At 42.7% G+C, this 15577-nt stretch overlaps 1 protein-coding gene across 1 annotated transcript in view; it reads left to right on the top strand.

Moving 5' to 3' along the window:
* pogza (pogo transposable element derived with ZNF domain a) overlaps positions 1–13106 on the top strand; it is a 42916-nt gene extending 29810 nt beyond the window's left edge. The window contains exons 20-25 of the mRNA XM_061741955.1: positions 6431–6584; positions 6694–7098; positions 8925–9221; positions 10547–10747; positions 10825–10955; positions 11108–13106. Of these exons, the coding sequence (XP_061597939.1) occupies positions 6431–6584; positions 6694–7098; positions 8925–9221; positions 10547–10747; positions 10825–10955; positions 11108–11525 (1606 nt within the window). The 3' untranslated portion in view covers positions 11526–13106. The remainder of the gene's footprint in view (positions 1–6430; positions 6585–6693; positions 7099–8924; positions 9222–10546; positions 10748–10824; positions 10956–11107) is intronic.
* Positions 13107–15577: the final 2471 nt, after the last annotated feature.

Raw genomic sequence — 15577 nt, 5'->3', positions numbered from 1 at the left:
AAAAAATTGTCCCTTAGGGAGTGAGAATTTATCGACAAGTTGTTGAAACGATGCAAAAATTGAGTCAACATACATGTCTCTTACGGTTTTTATGCCCAGCCTAGCCCATAAAGCAAAGGAATTGTCCAGTAAAGACGGCGGGAATGCGTGATTCGCTGACAACGGGGCCCCGACAGAGAATCTATGCAGGCCAAAATGGCGTCTAAATTGAGCCCAGGTCTTAAGACAAGAGGCCACCATTACATTTTTAGCAAAACCAGAGGTAGAGGAGTGAGGGGGTGAGTATAACAAGGCCTTCAAGGATACCGGATGAGCTGAGTTCGCCTCCATGACCAACCACGATGGGGGGACCCCAATGTTTTCGTATTGAATCCAGTAATTTAAATTCCTAACAGTGGTCGCCCAGTGGTAGTATAAAAAGTTAGGTAACGCCATTCCACCTGCGACTTTGGGTCTTTGTAATACTTGGCGGCTCAACCTAGGAGTCTTTTTGTTCCAAACAAAATCCAGGATAAGGCTGTCTAACTTACGAAAAAAAGAGAGAGGAAGAAAAATTGGGATGCACTGAAATAAGTAAAGAAAACGTGGAAAAATATTCATTTTAACTGTATTGATCCTAGCCGCAACAGAGAGATTTAGGAGGGACCACCGCTCAAAGTCATCTTTAATTCGTGTGAGCAGAGAGAGAAAATTTTTCTTATAAAGATAAGCCTGTGTGTCAGCTATATACACACCAAGATAAATGAAACCAGAGTTCGAGACCTTAAATGGAAACTGTCTAAGTGGAAACTCTCTTGCCTGCTTATTCACAGCGAATAATTCGCTTTTGTCAAGGTTCAGTTTATATCCCGAAACCTTACTGAAAGCATCTAAAACCGAGAGGGCCGCAGGAATGGAACGCGCTATATCAGACAGAAGCAGCAAAAGATCATCCGCGTACAAGGCTACCTTCAGCTCCACATTATGTCTAATTATACCGCGAATATCGGGGTTGGACAGTAAGGCGATCGACAGAGGTTCCATCACAAGGGCAAATAAAAGAGGACTTAATGGGCAACCCTGTCTTGTAGAACGACCTAAATGAAAGTATTCGGAATTTGTGTTATTCGTTCTAACAGAGGCGAGTGGCGAGGCGTACAATAATCTAACCCATGAAACAAATTTTTCCCCAAAACCAAATTTTCCCAGAATAAAAAACAAATAATCTCATTCCACTCTGTCAAACGCCTTCTCCGCATCCAACGTGACCAAGGCTTCAGGCAGAGCAGATGGAGAAGGGCTATAAGCCACATTAAATACCCCCCTAAGATTAAAAAAGGAATGTCGGTTACGAATAAACCCTGTTTGATCCAGCGATACAATAGAGGGGAGAACGGTTTCTAAGCGTCTGGCCAGTACTTTAGACAGCAATTTGAAGTCAACGTTCAGCAGACTAATGGGCCGGTATGAACCACATTGTAAGGGGTTCTTACCCTTCTTTAAGAGCAGCGATATACGGGCCTGGTTTAAGGTGTGGGGGAGTGTGCCCAAAGTAAAAGATTCAGTGAACATCTCTAGCAGGTGCGGAGCCAGTTGCTTCCAGAATACTTTATAAAAATCGGCCGGAAAGCCATCTGGGCCAGGGCTTTTACCGCTTTGGAGCGATTTAATTGCTTCTGCAAGTTCACCTGCTGTAATAGGACGCTCCAATCCCCCCGCCACGTTCTGGTCCAGAGTAGGAGTGTCAATTTTATCGAAGAAAGAGAGCAGATCTGGGGGAGCATGAGAAAAATCCGATGAATATAACAATTTATAAAAATCAAAGAAGGTCCTATTGATTTCCACAGGGTCTGACGTCACTCCTGCACCAGTTTCGATTCGAGGGATTAACTGAGATGCTGAAATTTGTCGCAGCCGATGAGCCAGAAGCTTACTAGTTCTATCTCCCTGTTCATAAAATCGTGACCTTGAACGAAGTAGTAACTCAGCTGTAAACTGTGACATAATGAGATCATACTCCGCTTGCAAGGCCATGCGTTCCTTATAGGTATCTGGTTGTTTAGAGGCGGCATACAAAGAGTCCAAAATTGCAATGCGCTGAGATATCTTGGCTAATTTCTCCTTTGCAGATTTTTTTTGATAAGTTTTATAGGAGATAATCTCTCCTCTAATAAACGCTTTCATTGTCTCCCATAACACAGAGGCTGTTACCTCTGGAGTTTTGTTGATTTGAAAAAAGAAATCAATCCGCTTACTGAGAAAATTAACAAAATTACTATCCAATAGCAAGTATGTATCTAAACGCCATGGTGGCCTCATATTATTGAACTTCTGAAAATAAATGTTCATGGAGACGGACGCGTGGTCCGATACAACTATTGCATCATACTTACAGTCCGAAATGGAAGTAAGTAGTCTATTGGTCACTAAAAAAAAATCAATGCGCGTGTAAGTAGAATGAACATGTGAGAAAAATGAGTACGCTCTTTTACCTGGATTGAGGAAACGCCAAGGATCAACCACATTAAACTCTCTCATAAAGGCTTCAATCACTTTGGCTGATTTGGATTGTGCAACTGAGGTGCGGGAGGAGCGGTCTAAGGAAGGATTCATCCAACAATTAAAGTCCCCCCCTAGGATCAGTTCATATACAGACAGATCCGGTATCCTTGAAAAAACCCGTCTGAAAAAGGATTCGTCGTCCCAATTAGGGGCATACACATTCGCAAAAGCTACCTTCACATCAAAAATGCACCCAATAACAATTATAAACCTGCCAGCAGGGTCAGTGATTGTTCGGGTATGAACAAAGGGAATGTCCCTGTGCAAAAGAATAGCTACCCCCCGTGATTTACTAGAAAAAGAGGATGAGTAAATGTTCCCAACCCAGCTCTTTTTAAGCCTCATGTTATCCACCTCTCTCAGGTGAGTCTCTTGCAAGTAAATTATGTGGGCATTGAGATGGCGCAAATAGTGTAAAACCTTACTTCGTTTAATTTGATTAATTAGGCCCTTACAATTCAAACTAACAAACTTAACATCTCCACCTGCAATGAGAGGTGATCTCCTAGACTGTGCCATCAAATGTCAGAGGTTTAGATCCAAGTAGTAAGCATGAGAGACTAAAATAAAAATCTATCAACATAGTAAGCATAAACATGAAATAAAACCAAAAGTATAGGGTAGGTGCCAACCCCCCCCCCCAAAAAACAAACAACCCCCCCAGCTCAGGGCAGAGCGCCCCCCCCTTGTTCCCACCTAGCAGAAGCATCCAAATAATGATGCGTGCTACCCCCCCCTCCTCTGAAATAAAACCTGTCGTTACCTGTAGTGTCACTGTACTACCAAACGACTAAAGGGAATGCAGAATTGAGCTGTCCCCTAAAAACCAAAAGGTCTATAAGCAAAAACAGAAAAAGGTACCACAAAGTAAAACACAAAATAAATGACTCCATTTAAGAGTGGAGTAATCCTCCGTGCGACAGTCATTAAACCGAAAATCCTCAGCAAGAGAGTGACGATCACTTAATAAAATAAATTAAATAAATTAAAAAAAAAAAAAAAAAATGTATATAAAAATAGATAAATAAATGACTCCATTTAAGAGTGGAGTAATCCTCAGTGCAACAGAGTCATCAAACAGAGAATCCTCAGCAAGAGAGTGACGATTACTTAATAAATGAATTACTTAAAAAAAAAAAAAATTAATTAAATAAATAAAAAAATAAAAAAATTTATATAAAAATAAATAAATAAATAAATGACTCCATTTAAGAGTGGAGTAATCCTCAGTGCAACAGTCATCAAACAGAGAATCCTCAGCAAGAGAGTGACGATTACTTAATAAATGAATTACTTAAAAAATTAATTAAATTAATAAAAAAAAAAATTAATAAAAAAAAAAAAAAAAAATAAATAAAATAGAATAAAACCTCTAGCACCTACATACTCTGAGCAGAGCGCATAATCAGTCTAAAGTTCGCAACATTCGTGTCATGGCTGTAAATAAGGATATCAGCGGCCCAGCCCTCAGCCGGTGGAATCTTCTGGACCCGGGTTCTTTTTCAGTTTCTTGTTCACAAAATCCAAAGCCCGGTCCGGGTCCTCAAACTTGTGGGTCTGGCCACCCGACAGGGTGATGTGCAGTGTAGCTGGGTACCGGAGGCCAAACTTAACATTACCACAGGCGTGGAGCTCCTTTTTCACCTGGACAAAGGCCGCCCTCTGCTTGGCCACCAACGATGTGAAGTCGGGGAAGATAAATACCTTCCTCCCGTTGTACAGCAGCGGTGAGGCCTCTCCCGCACGGCGCAGAATAGCATTCCTGACACGGAACAGTGTCACCCTGATGACCATCGGACGCGGTGGTTCCCCCTCCCCTGGCTTGGCTCGTAGCGTGCGGTGGGCCCTATCGAGGCCGGGCCTCTCCTCCAGTCGCAATAAATCTTTCAAAAAATCAGCCATGAACTCTGTGGGTCGAGGTCCCTCGGTACCCTCAGGCACGCCAACCACACGGATGTTGCTCCACCGAGAGCGGGCCTCCAGGTCCTCACACTTCTTGCTCAAAGTCTCCACCACAGCAGATAGCTTAGCCACATTAGCATGCACGTCGGTTAGCTTGTCGCCGTGCTCATTAGCCGCGTGCTCGAGATCGCTAATAGACTCACTTTGCCGATCAATTCTCCCCTCAAGCGGCTTCAGAGCGGTCGCTACCTCCTTCTTGACAGTTGCCGACACTATTGCCTCAAATTTCGTGACAATTTCAATACGCAAGTCCTCCATCATTGCTTTAATGCTGCTTAGCATCTCGTCATTGGCATCCGACAGCACCGGGGAGTCGGGTTGCAGCCGGCCCCGGGCGGCCTTAGCAGACTCACTCTTCGCTCTGGAACTCAACATTTACCCGGTTAAAACACTGAGGAAGACCGATATACAGTCCTTGCACGGGGATTTAGTAGTGGCAACCGAAGGACAGACTTTATATAATGAATAAAATATATTAAAAACTCATTCCCGAAGAGCCGACGTGAAACACGTCCTACATCATGCGCCCCCTCGTGGACCGATCATGTTGGTCTCTCCTAAGCCAGTAAGTCAAAGTGAGAGGAGTAGCTGAGACATACCTCACCCAGAGCATTGCGGTCTTTGGTGCCAGAGGTTGGGAGTTTGAGCCCGGCTGTATGCCGAAATTTTTGTCAGCAATTTTTGTGTTTTTTTTACATCAAAATGTGCGTCTCTGTCCTGCGACGACGCACATTACTTTTCTCTTTCAAAAGCGTTACCGTGGCGACGCTAGACGCGAAAAAGCGCTCGTCCCCTTCATCTGATTGGTCCATATTTGATAGTTCTCCAAAAGTCACCAAATTTTGCATGCAAGCCAGGCCTGGTGATAAATTTGATATTTCATGGTTTGCATTAATGGGCGTGGCCTAATGGCTCAACAGCGCCCCCTAGAATACTTTTCTCTGCCATAACTTTTGAATGGTTTGACATAAAGAGTCGTGGGTGGTGTCATCAGACTCTGTATGGAGTCTTTGACCTTCATTGGCCTGAATTAGCCCTGCCCCTTCTTCTGATCGGTTGTTCCTTTTTTCTGCTATAACTTTTGAATGGTTTGACATAGGAAGTCGTGGGTGGTGTCATTTCTGATATGCTTATGGGGGGCGGTGGACGTGAGTGCGAGGGCCCGTTCATCGCTGCTTGCAGCTTTAATTGTTTTTGTAATTGCATTACAGAAAATCACAATATTCTATTTTTCTGAGACAGTCCTGTAGTAGATGCTTTAGACTATGTGCACCCCTGAGTATTGATATCTCTGTAAAGAAATGTCACAAAGATGTGTGCTTTATTTTGCTTAATTGTCTCCGTATTGATTTTGTATCATGAATCTAAAGTCCCCATCTTCAGCGTTTCAGTTTTAGGGTTGGTATTTTGAAGTGAAATCATTGATAGATGTATTTTTTTCATTCTGAATTAGCTGCATGTTTGGTTAGCAGTTTTCTTTGCTCAGTAGTTAAACTTTTAACTTGTTCAACTTTGGTAACGATTGACATTGAATTTGTGCATTTGCAACTTGTTGCATCCCAAACATAATTGAGGAATTCAAAATGTACCTAAATGACTGACTTCATTGAAGATGGGACAGTTTTTCCTTAATCTTATTTATACTACTAATGGCTTATTATAACAGTAACGGTTTAACACACTGCTGCTTCCACAATTTAAATGTGCTGCATATTATGTAACTGTGGACCAGTTTCCCTCATATCCTTCCTACGAACACCAGCCTACCTGAATCCATCCTGAAAAAGGGTTTATATATTTTGCGACTTAACAATGCTAACATGTAATGCTAACATGTAATCATATCCTTAGAGGAAAAAATAGATAACCAAAAGAAACAGTGTATGAAGTGATTCTAATACTCTGATCTTTTTCTTTTCTCCCCCAGTGTTCAGACTGGAGCCTTCATCCCAATTCACCTCCTCCCATCAGGTCAAAGCTCCAGCCAGCTGTCAGTCAAACCCATCACCTCCCTGTCCCCTCCTTCCTTTACACCAGCCATGACCATCAGGATCCTGGGCTCGCAATTACAACAAGGAGAGGTGACATGTTACTGATTAACTTTTATCCCTAATATTCAGTCAGGACAGTAGGATAACAAAGGTTACATTCTTTCATTTCAACTAAGGTTTCCTCCTTCTTCTTCTTCAGGCTAAAGATGCTCCTCTGTCACTCTCACAGCTCTTGGTAGTCCTGTACTGTTTGTGCCATGGCATCTCTCAGACAGCTCAACATTTCCAGATGAGCCAAGTGACCATTCGGTCCTGGATTATGCAGCAGCAGCATGGGCTGGTGAGCAGAGAGTGGTGGTGGAGGACGGATAAGATGGCGGAGTGGGTGCTGAACAGAAGGGAGCAGCAGCTGAGTGTGTGTATGGATGTCCTGCTGATGACAGCAAAAGCCACACTGGGAGGAAACAGCACGTTGAAGGAGTGTTACAGCTGGACCATAGACTTCATGCTGAGGCACGACCTGGGACTGCAGACCACTAATAACAACAAACTGAAGAGCATCCACGACAGCAGCCGCATATTCATAGAGAAACTCCTCTCACAGGTCAGACACCCAATACCAGCTGTTAATAACAATCACCAATTCATATTGATGACAACTATTGAAGAACGGAATAATTAATAGTATGATAATTTACAATAATTAATTGTTAGGGTCAGATATAAAACACTGTTTGAAGTTGTTTGAGCTATTTAGAGAGGGCATTACTCTCGCTTTGTTTTCCTGGTATTTATACTTTCTTTTCATATGTATTCTTATAGGCAGTGGGCAGTATCATCACTCATTTTTACTTGCATACTGTGACGTTTTTAGAACTGAATGTCGTCTTGTTAGACCAGCTTATGCAGCCTTGCAACCAGCAGCACATTCTTGCAGGATTTGGCATGAATGTATTGAGCTCAACAAGAACGACTCCATGGAGGACCAAAACTGACATAATTAAAAATAAAAACAAAAAAATATATTTTTTGTTTTTCCTTTTCCTTATACGTGCATTGTCGTTCCAAAAAAAAAGTTTTTTGTTTTCTTTGTACATGTATTTGTTGTTTTTACATTTCCCTCTTTTTACTTTTCCTAATTAATTTCTGCCTCTTTATGCAAATGAGGAGGGCTGCCCTTCTTGGTCTAGCGCCTCTGCTATTGGTCAGTAAACAGGAAGGCGCAGGATCGGGCCAGTATGCCGTACAGTGTGTGGTTTAGTGGTACGGGTAGCCAAAGGGACGTTACATTAGGACTAGTTTTGAGTTCTTCTAAAAGCACCTCCTACTTGGCCAATTGACTTTTACTTTGGAACAGTCTTTCCAAAATCCATTATGGACAAACAAAGTTTGTAACAACTGAAGCCTTGTACAAACATACCAAACTTAAGATTTCTCAATGAGTTCATGAGAGATTGACATGTTGGTTGTAGCAGCTTCTGTGGACAGATACTCATGAAATGTGTTGTTTCCAAAGAATGTCATCCCAGTTGGGGTCACCAAGTTTAATTTAGTTTGGATCATCACACTATATAATTATCTAAACTAAAGAATATCGTTCGATCACACCAACAGCATTTATGGGCGTGCATTTTTGAAAAGGATTGAACGATAGAAAAGAATAATTTTTTAACAAGCTTTAACCAGTAAGGTTTAAACTTTAATGGTCACATTCCATGAAAATTGGAGGACGCTGCGCTGATGATTGTTATAAATGCTTGTTATAAATATATGTATAGATAGATTGGTGTTCAGTAAGTCAATGTAATTGTATTAACAGAGAGGGGCAGGTATCATAAGTTTTCTTCTTCCTGCTCCTTTTCTTTCATGGTGATAATGTGTACTTCATAGAATTTTGTACAACATTATTAAGAAGATATACCATGAATGGAATAAATGAAATGAAATGAAATGATCAGCTATCAAAGCATGATGATGGGCAAATGACCTAAAAAGCTTGGATCTAAAAGACCCAGTTGATTGTCACTTTATCACATTAACATTTCTTGCATCACATGTTTTATCCAACTTCATGTTAATGTGGTTGTATTAGGGGCCGCTGGTTAAACAGTGGTTAAAACCAGCAGGTACTGAGGCTGCAGGTTCCAGTCCTGGTCACCCCCATTCTCTCTCTCCTCTACCCCCCTCATCTCCAAACTTTGAATAAAGGCCACTAGAGCCAAATATGTATGTATGTATGTATGTATGTGTGTGTGTATATATATATATATATATATATATATATATATATATATAGCTATATTAATGTATCGCAGTTGCAATAATACTGACACATTGAAATACTGCACCTTTTTACTCATGAGCTCATTTCTAACGTGAGAGAGAAGCAGCAGTCACAGAGCAGTGGTCTTTGTCTTTTCTCTGATCCAGAACCGGGGTCTGCCCCCTAACTGCTGGGGCTGCATGGACGAGCTCCCCGTCTTCATCAACTCTGATCTCTTCTCCAAACAAAACCCGTCAGCCTTTCAGCTGTTCGGTTCAGCCAACCAAACCCCCGTGTTTGACATCGCCCTGTCGGCTCTGGCGGACGGCACCTTCCTGCCGCCCCTGTTGTTCTTCACCGGTGCTTCTTCACGTGTTCCAGACGGCTTCCCCAACAATGTTCTCCTGGAGGCTCGGCAGGAAGGATTCACCGACCAAGACCGCCTGCAGATCTGGATCGATAAGGTCGGTCATGTTCTCAAAGTTGCTCCACAAGTGTTTTACATTTTTATCATGTGGGACAGGATGTTGGAGTGGTAGTTATCAGTTTGGCTATAAACTAACAAAAAGGGAGAAGCTCCTCTCAGATTTTCTTTTTTGTGGTATTTATTTGTTCAGTTGGGTTAGTTGGCTATAAACAGTATTGTTGAAATAGATGAGGAAGTGGGATGATGGATGGCTGGAGTGTTCCAGCACGCGTCCCACATGCCGAGGCCACTGTCCTCATGCAGCAACTCCCTGCTGCGTGTCTTCCCCTGCCCTCATTTCCTGTAAACTTACTGTCCGTAAGGCCACCGGAGCCACAACACTTGAACAGATAAACAAATAAATAGGATTTAAATGTTCAGGCCTTCAAATGAGCAATACAACACAACCCACCGTTTCACAACGAGTAAACCGTACTGATTGTTGTGGAGGTTGGTGGGCGGTCCTCTCTCTAAGACCAGCACCTATTTTACCCTTGGTTCTCCACATGAGGAATTCAATTTAAGTTGTACTCGTACACAATTTAAAACTAATGCCTGAATGTTGCTGAAAACATATCTGGTTTATTTTATCTTTCATTTTATTCTGTATGGTTAAAGTAATTGCAAGCAACAATTTTTAATGAGCACAAGCATACGTACAAGATTTGTGTTTTTCCAAGCAAAGAATATCTCAGTCTAAGCAAACACAAGCCTACTCTGTTAGAAAAATAATCATTTGCTCTGTAATAAATCTCTTCTCACGCTCAACTCTGTCTGCTTACTGGCTCAACGTGATGTTACAAGTGACAGTAGCACACTGGCATTTTACAGCGGTGTGTCACCCCAATTACCCCACTGGACGGTTGGAGAGAAATAAAAAGCGTCTCTGCTCTGGATGACGGTGGGAGGTCAGACTGAGGCTTGCACAACTGACCAGCCACTTATTAGCAGCTGATCTTTTTATTCTTCCTTAGGGGAACATTTTCTGAGGCGCAGGTGTATTTTTACTCTAGACTAACCAACAGAGCCAGTGGGTCATTTCTTAACTATGAATGTTAACACTAACAGTGTACTTGGTCACAAATAAGACAGGTAAAGTAAACTTAGGTATTGGATCGTAGTTGTGACAGCTTTGCAAACACACATCTATTGGCAGTGTGTTGCTTTCTCTTGGAGGGAACTCGCTGTCTGGACTAGTTTCCATCCCTCCGGGTTAAATCTTCTTTATCCAGCTTGTTGTTGCCACAAAGTGCAGAAGTTTAAAGCTGTAGTGTGCTTTTTGTCATGTGACCTTTTGTCAAACACTGCTCCCTGTACCTTCAGGTGTGGTTCCCCCATGTGACTTCCATGTGGGCTAGTGAATCCCTGCTGGTTGTGGATGTTCACCGAGGTCACCGGAGCCAACGGTTCAGAGAGAGCTTGTCCTCCATCAAGACAGATGTCGCCTTCATCCCATCGGAATGCAGCTGTCGTCTGCAACCTCTAGATGTCTGTGTGACGCAAGTGCTGCGAGAGTTCCTGCAGGTATTCTCCCCTCTAGCTCTCCATCCTCCCGTCCGGTTCCCTCACCACACGTACTCAGGTGCTGCTTCTTTCTGCAGGCCCGGTGGACCCTGCTGGTCTCCGACGGGGGTCTGGACGGTCTGGAGCTGGATCAGCTGGCTCTGACGCTGGCATGCTGGCTCAGTGAAGTTTCCTCCACTCTCAACTCACTAAAGAACATGCTGGCCAGGTGAGAGCATCCTGATGCTGATTTGAGTTCTGCAGGTTATTGTGAGGTTATAGCAGGAAATCTAGTTACATTATTGGGATGTGACAGTGAGTGCTGTGTTCCTCCTCTGATTTTGGTTTTAATGCTTCCCTCTGCCTTCACGACTCCCTCAGGTCCTTCAGTTGTACGTTCAGCCCGGAGCACAAGGACGTCCACAAGGAGACATTGAGGATGGTCGCAGCTTTGACCCAAACGCTGATCCAGCCTCAAGAAACTGGAGGACCAGCAGCTCCACCAGGACAGAAAACGAGACCAGAGCCCACCAGACAAATAAAACAGGCCGTGGCGCTAAGGGAGAAGGAGAAGGACGCAGATAACCTTGAAGAGGAGATGTACAAACATGGAGATGACAGGAGTGAAGACGGACAGGAGAACTTCCAGGAGACAAACAAGGAGCCAATAGACAAAGAGATAGAAGAGCACGAGTTTGACATGAATAGTCTGCCCACGCTGCTCCAGATGTTTTACGGTGACAGCGATCAGGAGACCTTTTATGGGTTTCCGGAAAACTCGTCGTCTCCTGCTTTCTAAGTCGCCGCTGCTGCTGAGCACAGAGATGTGATGTCGTCCTAGAGCCAGCTCTGGGCCAGACCTGCAGGGATTTATCTGGAGGAATAACATGGACCACCAGGATTATTTGTCCATGAGTCAATTGACTATGAAACAAAAGGAAACACAACAAATTGTTTTAAATTACACATTTTCTGACAGCAATTCAGCAGTCCCATAACAATTATTCTGGCAAAAACACAGCACCAAAGGTTCACATCTGATCATCAAAAAGTAACTTTTGTTTGTTCTTAATCCTCAATTAAACAATGAACAAAAAGTCAATCAGCTATTTTCACTTTAATAAATATGATTGTTTTCAGGATTAAACCTTAATAATGTGGTACAACAAAATTTCACTGTTATTTAATGACGTAAAAATGTCACATTTGATATCAGAGAAACTGGATCTATTTATTGAAATGTTTTTTTTATCACGTGGTGTTAATCTTTCCAACACAGTCACTGCTCCTTTTACTAAATATATAAATAGCATTTTTTCTGCATTAAGACAACAGAAAATTGTGCTAAATCCCAAAACCCATGCTAGAAAAATGAACGTTATTCGTCCTGTAACATCATTGAACCTTCTAGTTATTTTCACATTTCATAATTTAATCAGTTTCATTTACGAAAGAAATATGTTAAATGCTTTTTGTAAGGATGATGATGAAAATGATTTATTTTCTACAAAAAATATCCAGAAAAGTAAATAAACAGGGGTCTGTGGTTGGTGTTCATTTCCATTCCCTTCCAAAATAAAAGCTTTGAAAAGTGAAACAAAGTAATTTCATTTGCTGTCACAATCAATCAATCAACATAAAATAACCTGGTTTAGTTTTATGGAAATGAAAGAAAGAAAAAAAAAACTGAAACCAAGGAAGAACTTCTCTGTCCTTAATGATCCCACCCCCCTCTGGTCATCCCGCTGCTGCTTCCACCTGCCTGCTGTGTGCTGCTGACGTCCCTGACTCCCCCAGTCTGGCCTTCGGCAGGAGGGTCCCCCCTTATGAGCCTGGTCCTGCTCAAGGTTTCTTCCCTCCTAAAGGGGATTTTTTCCTTGCCACTGTTTGGCTTAAGGCTTTTCTCCCACTATGGTAGTTTTTACCTGCCATTGTTTATATAATAATTGCTCGGGGGTTTATGTTTATGTTCATGTTCTGGATCTCTGGAAAGCGTCTAGAGACAACATCTGTTGTATTAGACGCTATATAAATAAAATTGAATTGAATTGAAAATGTGATGGTAAAACTGTAAAAACAAAATCATGTAATTTTAATTAAAAATGAGGATTATGCACATCAGTTACATCAGCTACAAAAAATCAAAAGCAGTTTCAAACAAAGTGATAATGTGCTGGCTTTATGGGAGGAAACATTTATTCTGATGGTTAAACTGATGATCAGATTATAAAGGTTGATAGAGAATCAGTTGAATTCAGGATGTAAAAAAGAAGAAACTTGAATGAACCACACTGAGATTTGGTCAGTGCTCCTCGCTTTGTAGTCAGACTTTTGTTACTTTTATACTGAAACGTATGATGACTCATGTTGATGTTTTGTACTGGAATAAAGAAAACTTCTTCACCCTGAGTCTTTGAGTCTGCTGATGTGCACATAAAATTTAAAGATTCACAATTGCATCTGTTAATATTCAGTCTGTGTGCAGAGAGACTTGATATCAAGACTGACACGTTATTGAATTAAAAAGCGTAAAAAGTCAGCAGAGTAAGCTGTGCAGGCCGGCCGGGCTGATAGCAGCCCCACGTGTTGAGCTCTGACCTCGGCAGCGTCCGACATCCCTGCTGACACTTAAATATAGAAACCATGAGAACAGAGCCACTTTCCCAGCATGCCCAGGAGCAAGGCACTGACCCCCCAAGGGCTGCTCCAGCCATCTGGGGGATGCATGATGGGAAGAATTTCAGGACCCCGACTGTCCTTTTTGTTTAAATATAGTTTCAGATTTAGGACAAAGATCCATCCCAGTGATTCCCATCCGACGCTGAAACTACCACACCCGAAATGATGAGGGCAGATTGGAGTTTCTTGGTGAAAATCCCTCCCAGCAAGCACTTGTGTGGTGTCCTGGTTGGAAATAAGGAGCACTACTTCATGTGTGTCCACCTGCAGTCATCAGCATGTGTCAGCATCATATATCAGCTCATGTGTACAGAGCTGCTGAGCTGCTCACAGCTTGTTTACATGCAAATTATTTGAAAAGTCTGAGCAGACAAATTGCACTTGGACTTGGATTACACATTTGCACCACCGAGTGCTGCTGCAGACTTTAATCTGATAATCACAGCCACCTCAAAAATGCCAAACCTCCAAATCTGAGATAATTGCAGGGGGATTATGCAGGCGGTCCTGCGAGGGTGATCTCTGATCCGTGTGAACCCCGGGTGGTCTTCGTTTCATCAAAACAAACCCCTGGACTGTGACGAATAAGAAGTGTGCTGGTTAGTCTTTAATCTGATTTAATCTAGCTCTCCCAGCAGATTACAGCCTGAACTGATTTGGGTTTATTCACTTGTACATTTGGGAAAGTCGTGAAAAATAGAGCAGAGGTTCAGATAAATCCATCCATCCATCCATTATCTATACCCGCTTTATCCCTTGCGGGGTCACGGGGGTCTGCTGGAGCCTATCCCAGCTCAGATAAATAAAATTTAAAAAATCTCTCTTTGTTTAACTGTTTCAAACCTCATACAGGGATGGAAACGTGTTTATTAGTGGACAGAGCATCTATTTGAACATCATCCTCTCAACTACAGGACAGATTATACTTTAAAAAGGTCAACCAAAACATGAATAACTTTGACCTCCACAGAAAACTATGTTAAAGTTTCCTCTGCAAGCACAAGTGATCAACACCATGGACGCCCTCTGAGGACATCTGCATCATCTGCACCCCATGCTTGCAGAGGGCCAAAGAATGTGAGCAGAAACTGATCATAACCAAAACTGTACAGGTCAAACTGCTAGAAAAGGGCATCATAAATTACCTAATTTTGGCACTTTTGCACTAGGACTTACTTGGCCCGACTCGGCGCGGCGCGGCTTTACACGGCTCCACACGTGTGTTTTCGCACTGCCAGGGGAGAAGTGGGGGGGGTGGGGTGAAGCGGCTGTGACGTACTCGATTGCGCAGCACTTTTGTTTGTGTCGGCGCAGATGAGAAATCAGCTGGAGCCGGGAGCGGCTGAGAAAAAAAACAGACCGTCTACATCGCTTTTTTAATTTTTTCTCGACAGCCACCAGGTTTATGAACATCTGCACCTCAGAGTTGGATCACCAAACAGACGTTTTTGCTGTATAATAAAATCGCCGCGAGTCGCCTCGCGCTGACTCCCGCTTCCTGATTCAAACGTTTGACGGCCTCGCCCCCCGACCAATCAGAGGCGCGGAGGGTGGTGACGGCCCCGCCCCCCGACCAATCAGAGGCGTGGAGGGTGGTGACCTCAGAAATAGTCCCGGCTCAGCCCGCTAGAACCTCACTGAAATGGTTACAGAAAAAGGTATCGGCTTGGAGCGGCTCTACCCGTCTCAGCCCTAATGCAAAAGCGCAAAACGGGTAGAACCGAGCTAAGGTGATACTAGTGCAAAAGCGGCACCAGTTAAAGGTTAAAGGTCCAAAACTTGTGTGAAGAGTTACCAGACCTCAGATTTTACTCTCGTAGAGTCTCAGAACCTTTACTCAGGAGACAGGAGACAGCTCACCATTCAGTTAGTTTAATTTAGTCCCAGAGTTTCATTTCAAAGTATCTATAAAGGCTGCAGAAGCTTAAAACTACTGAAGGTAATGTTGACTCTTTTTGCGAGAGGAAAGAAGAATGTTTGTTTTAATTGGCTGGATTATGCTTCCCTGTGAAGGAAAGCATGAAATCTAACTGAAGGAATTCATAAAAACAGATCCAGAGTCGCATAGTTCAACATGCCAAAACTGTCAATACTGCAATTTGGTTTTTGTAAATGTCAATGTTTACATGCAATTGTATGTAAATCCCATGGCAACTTTGAAAACTAAAATAG

The sequence above is a fragment of the Cololabis saira genome, chromosome 15 (assembly GCF_033807715.1).
Source record: "Cololabis saira isolate AMF1-May2022 chromosome 15, fColSai1.1, whole genome shotgun sequence".
NCBI lineage: Eukaryota > Metazoa > Chordata > Actinopteri > Beloniformes > Belonidae > Cololabis > Cololabis saira.
This window is presented reverse-complemented; position numbering and strand designations above follow the sequence as displayed.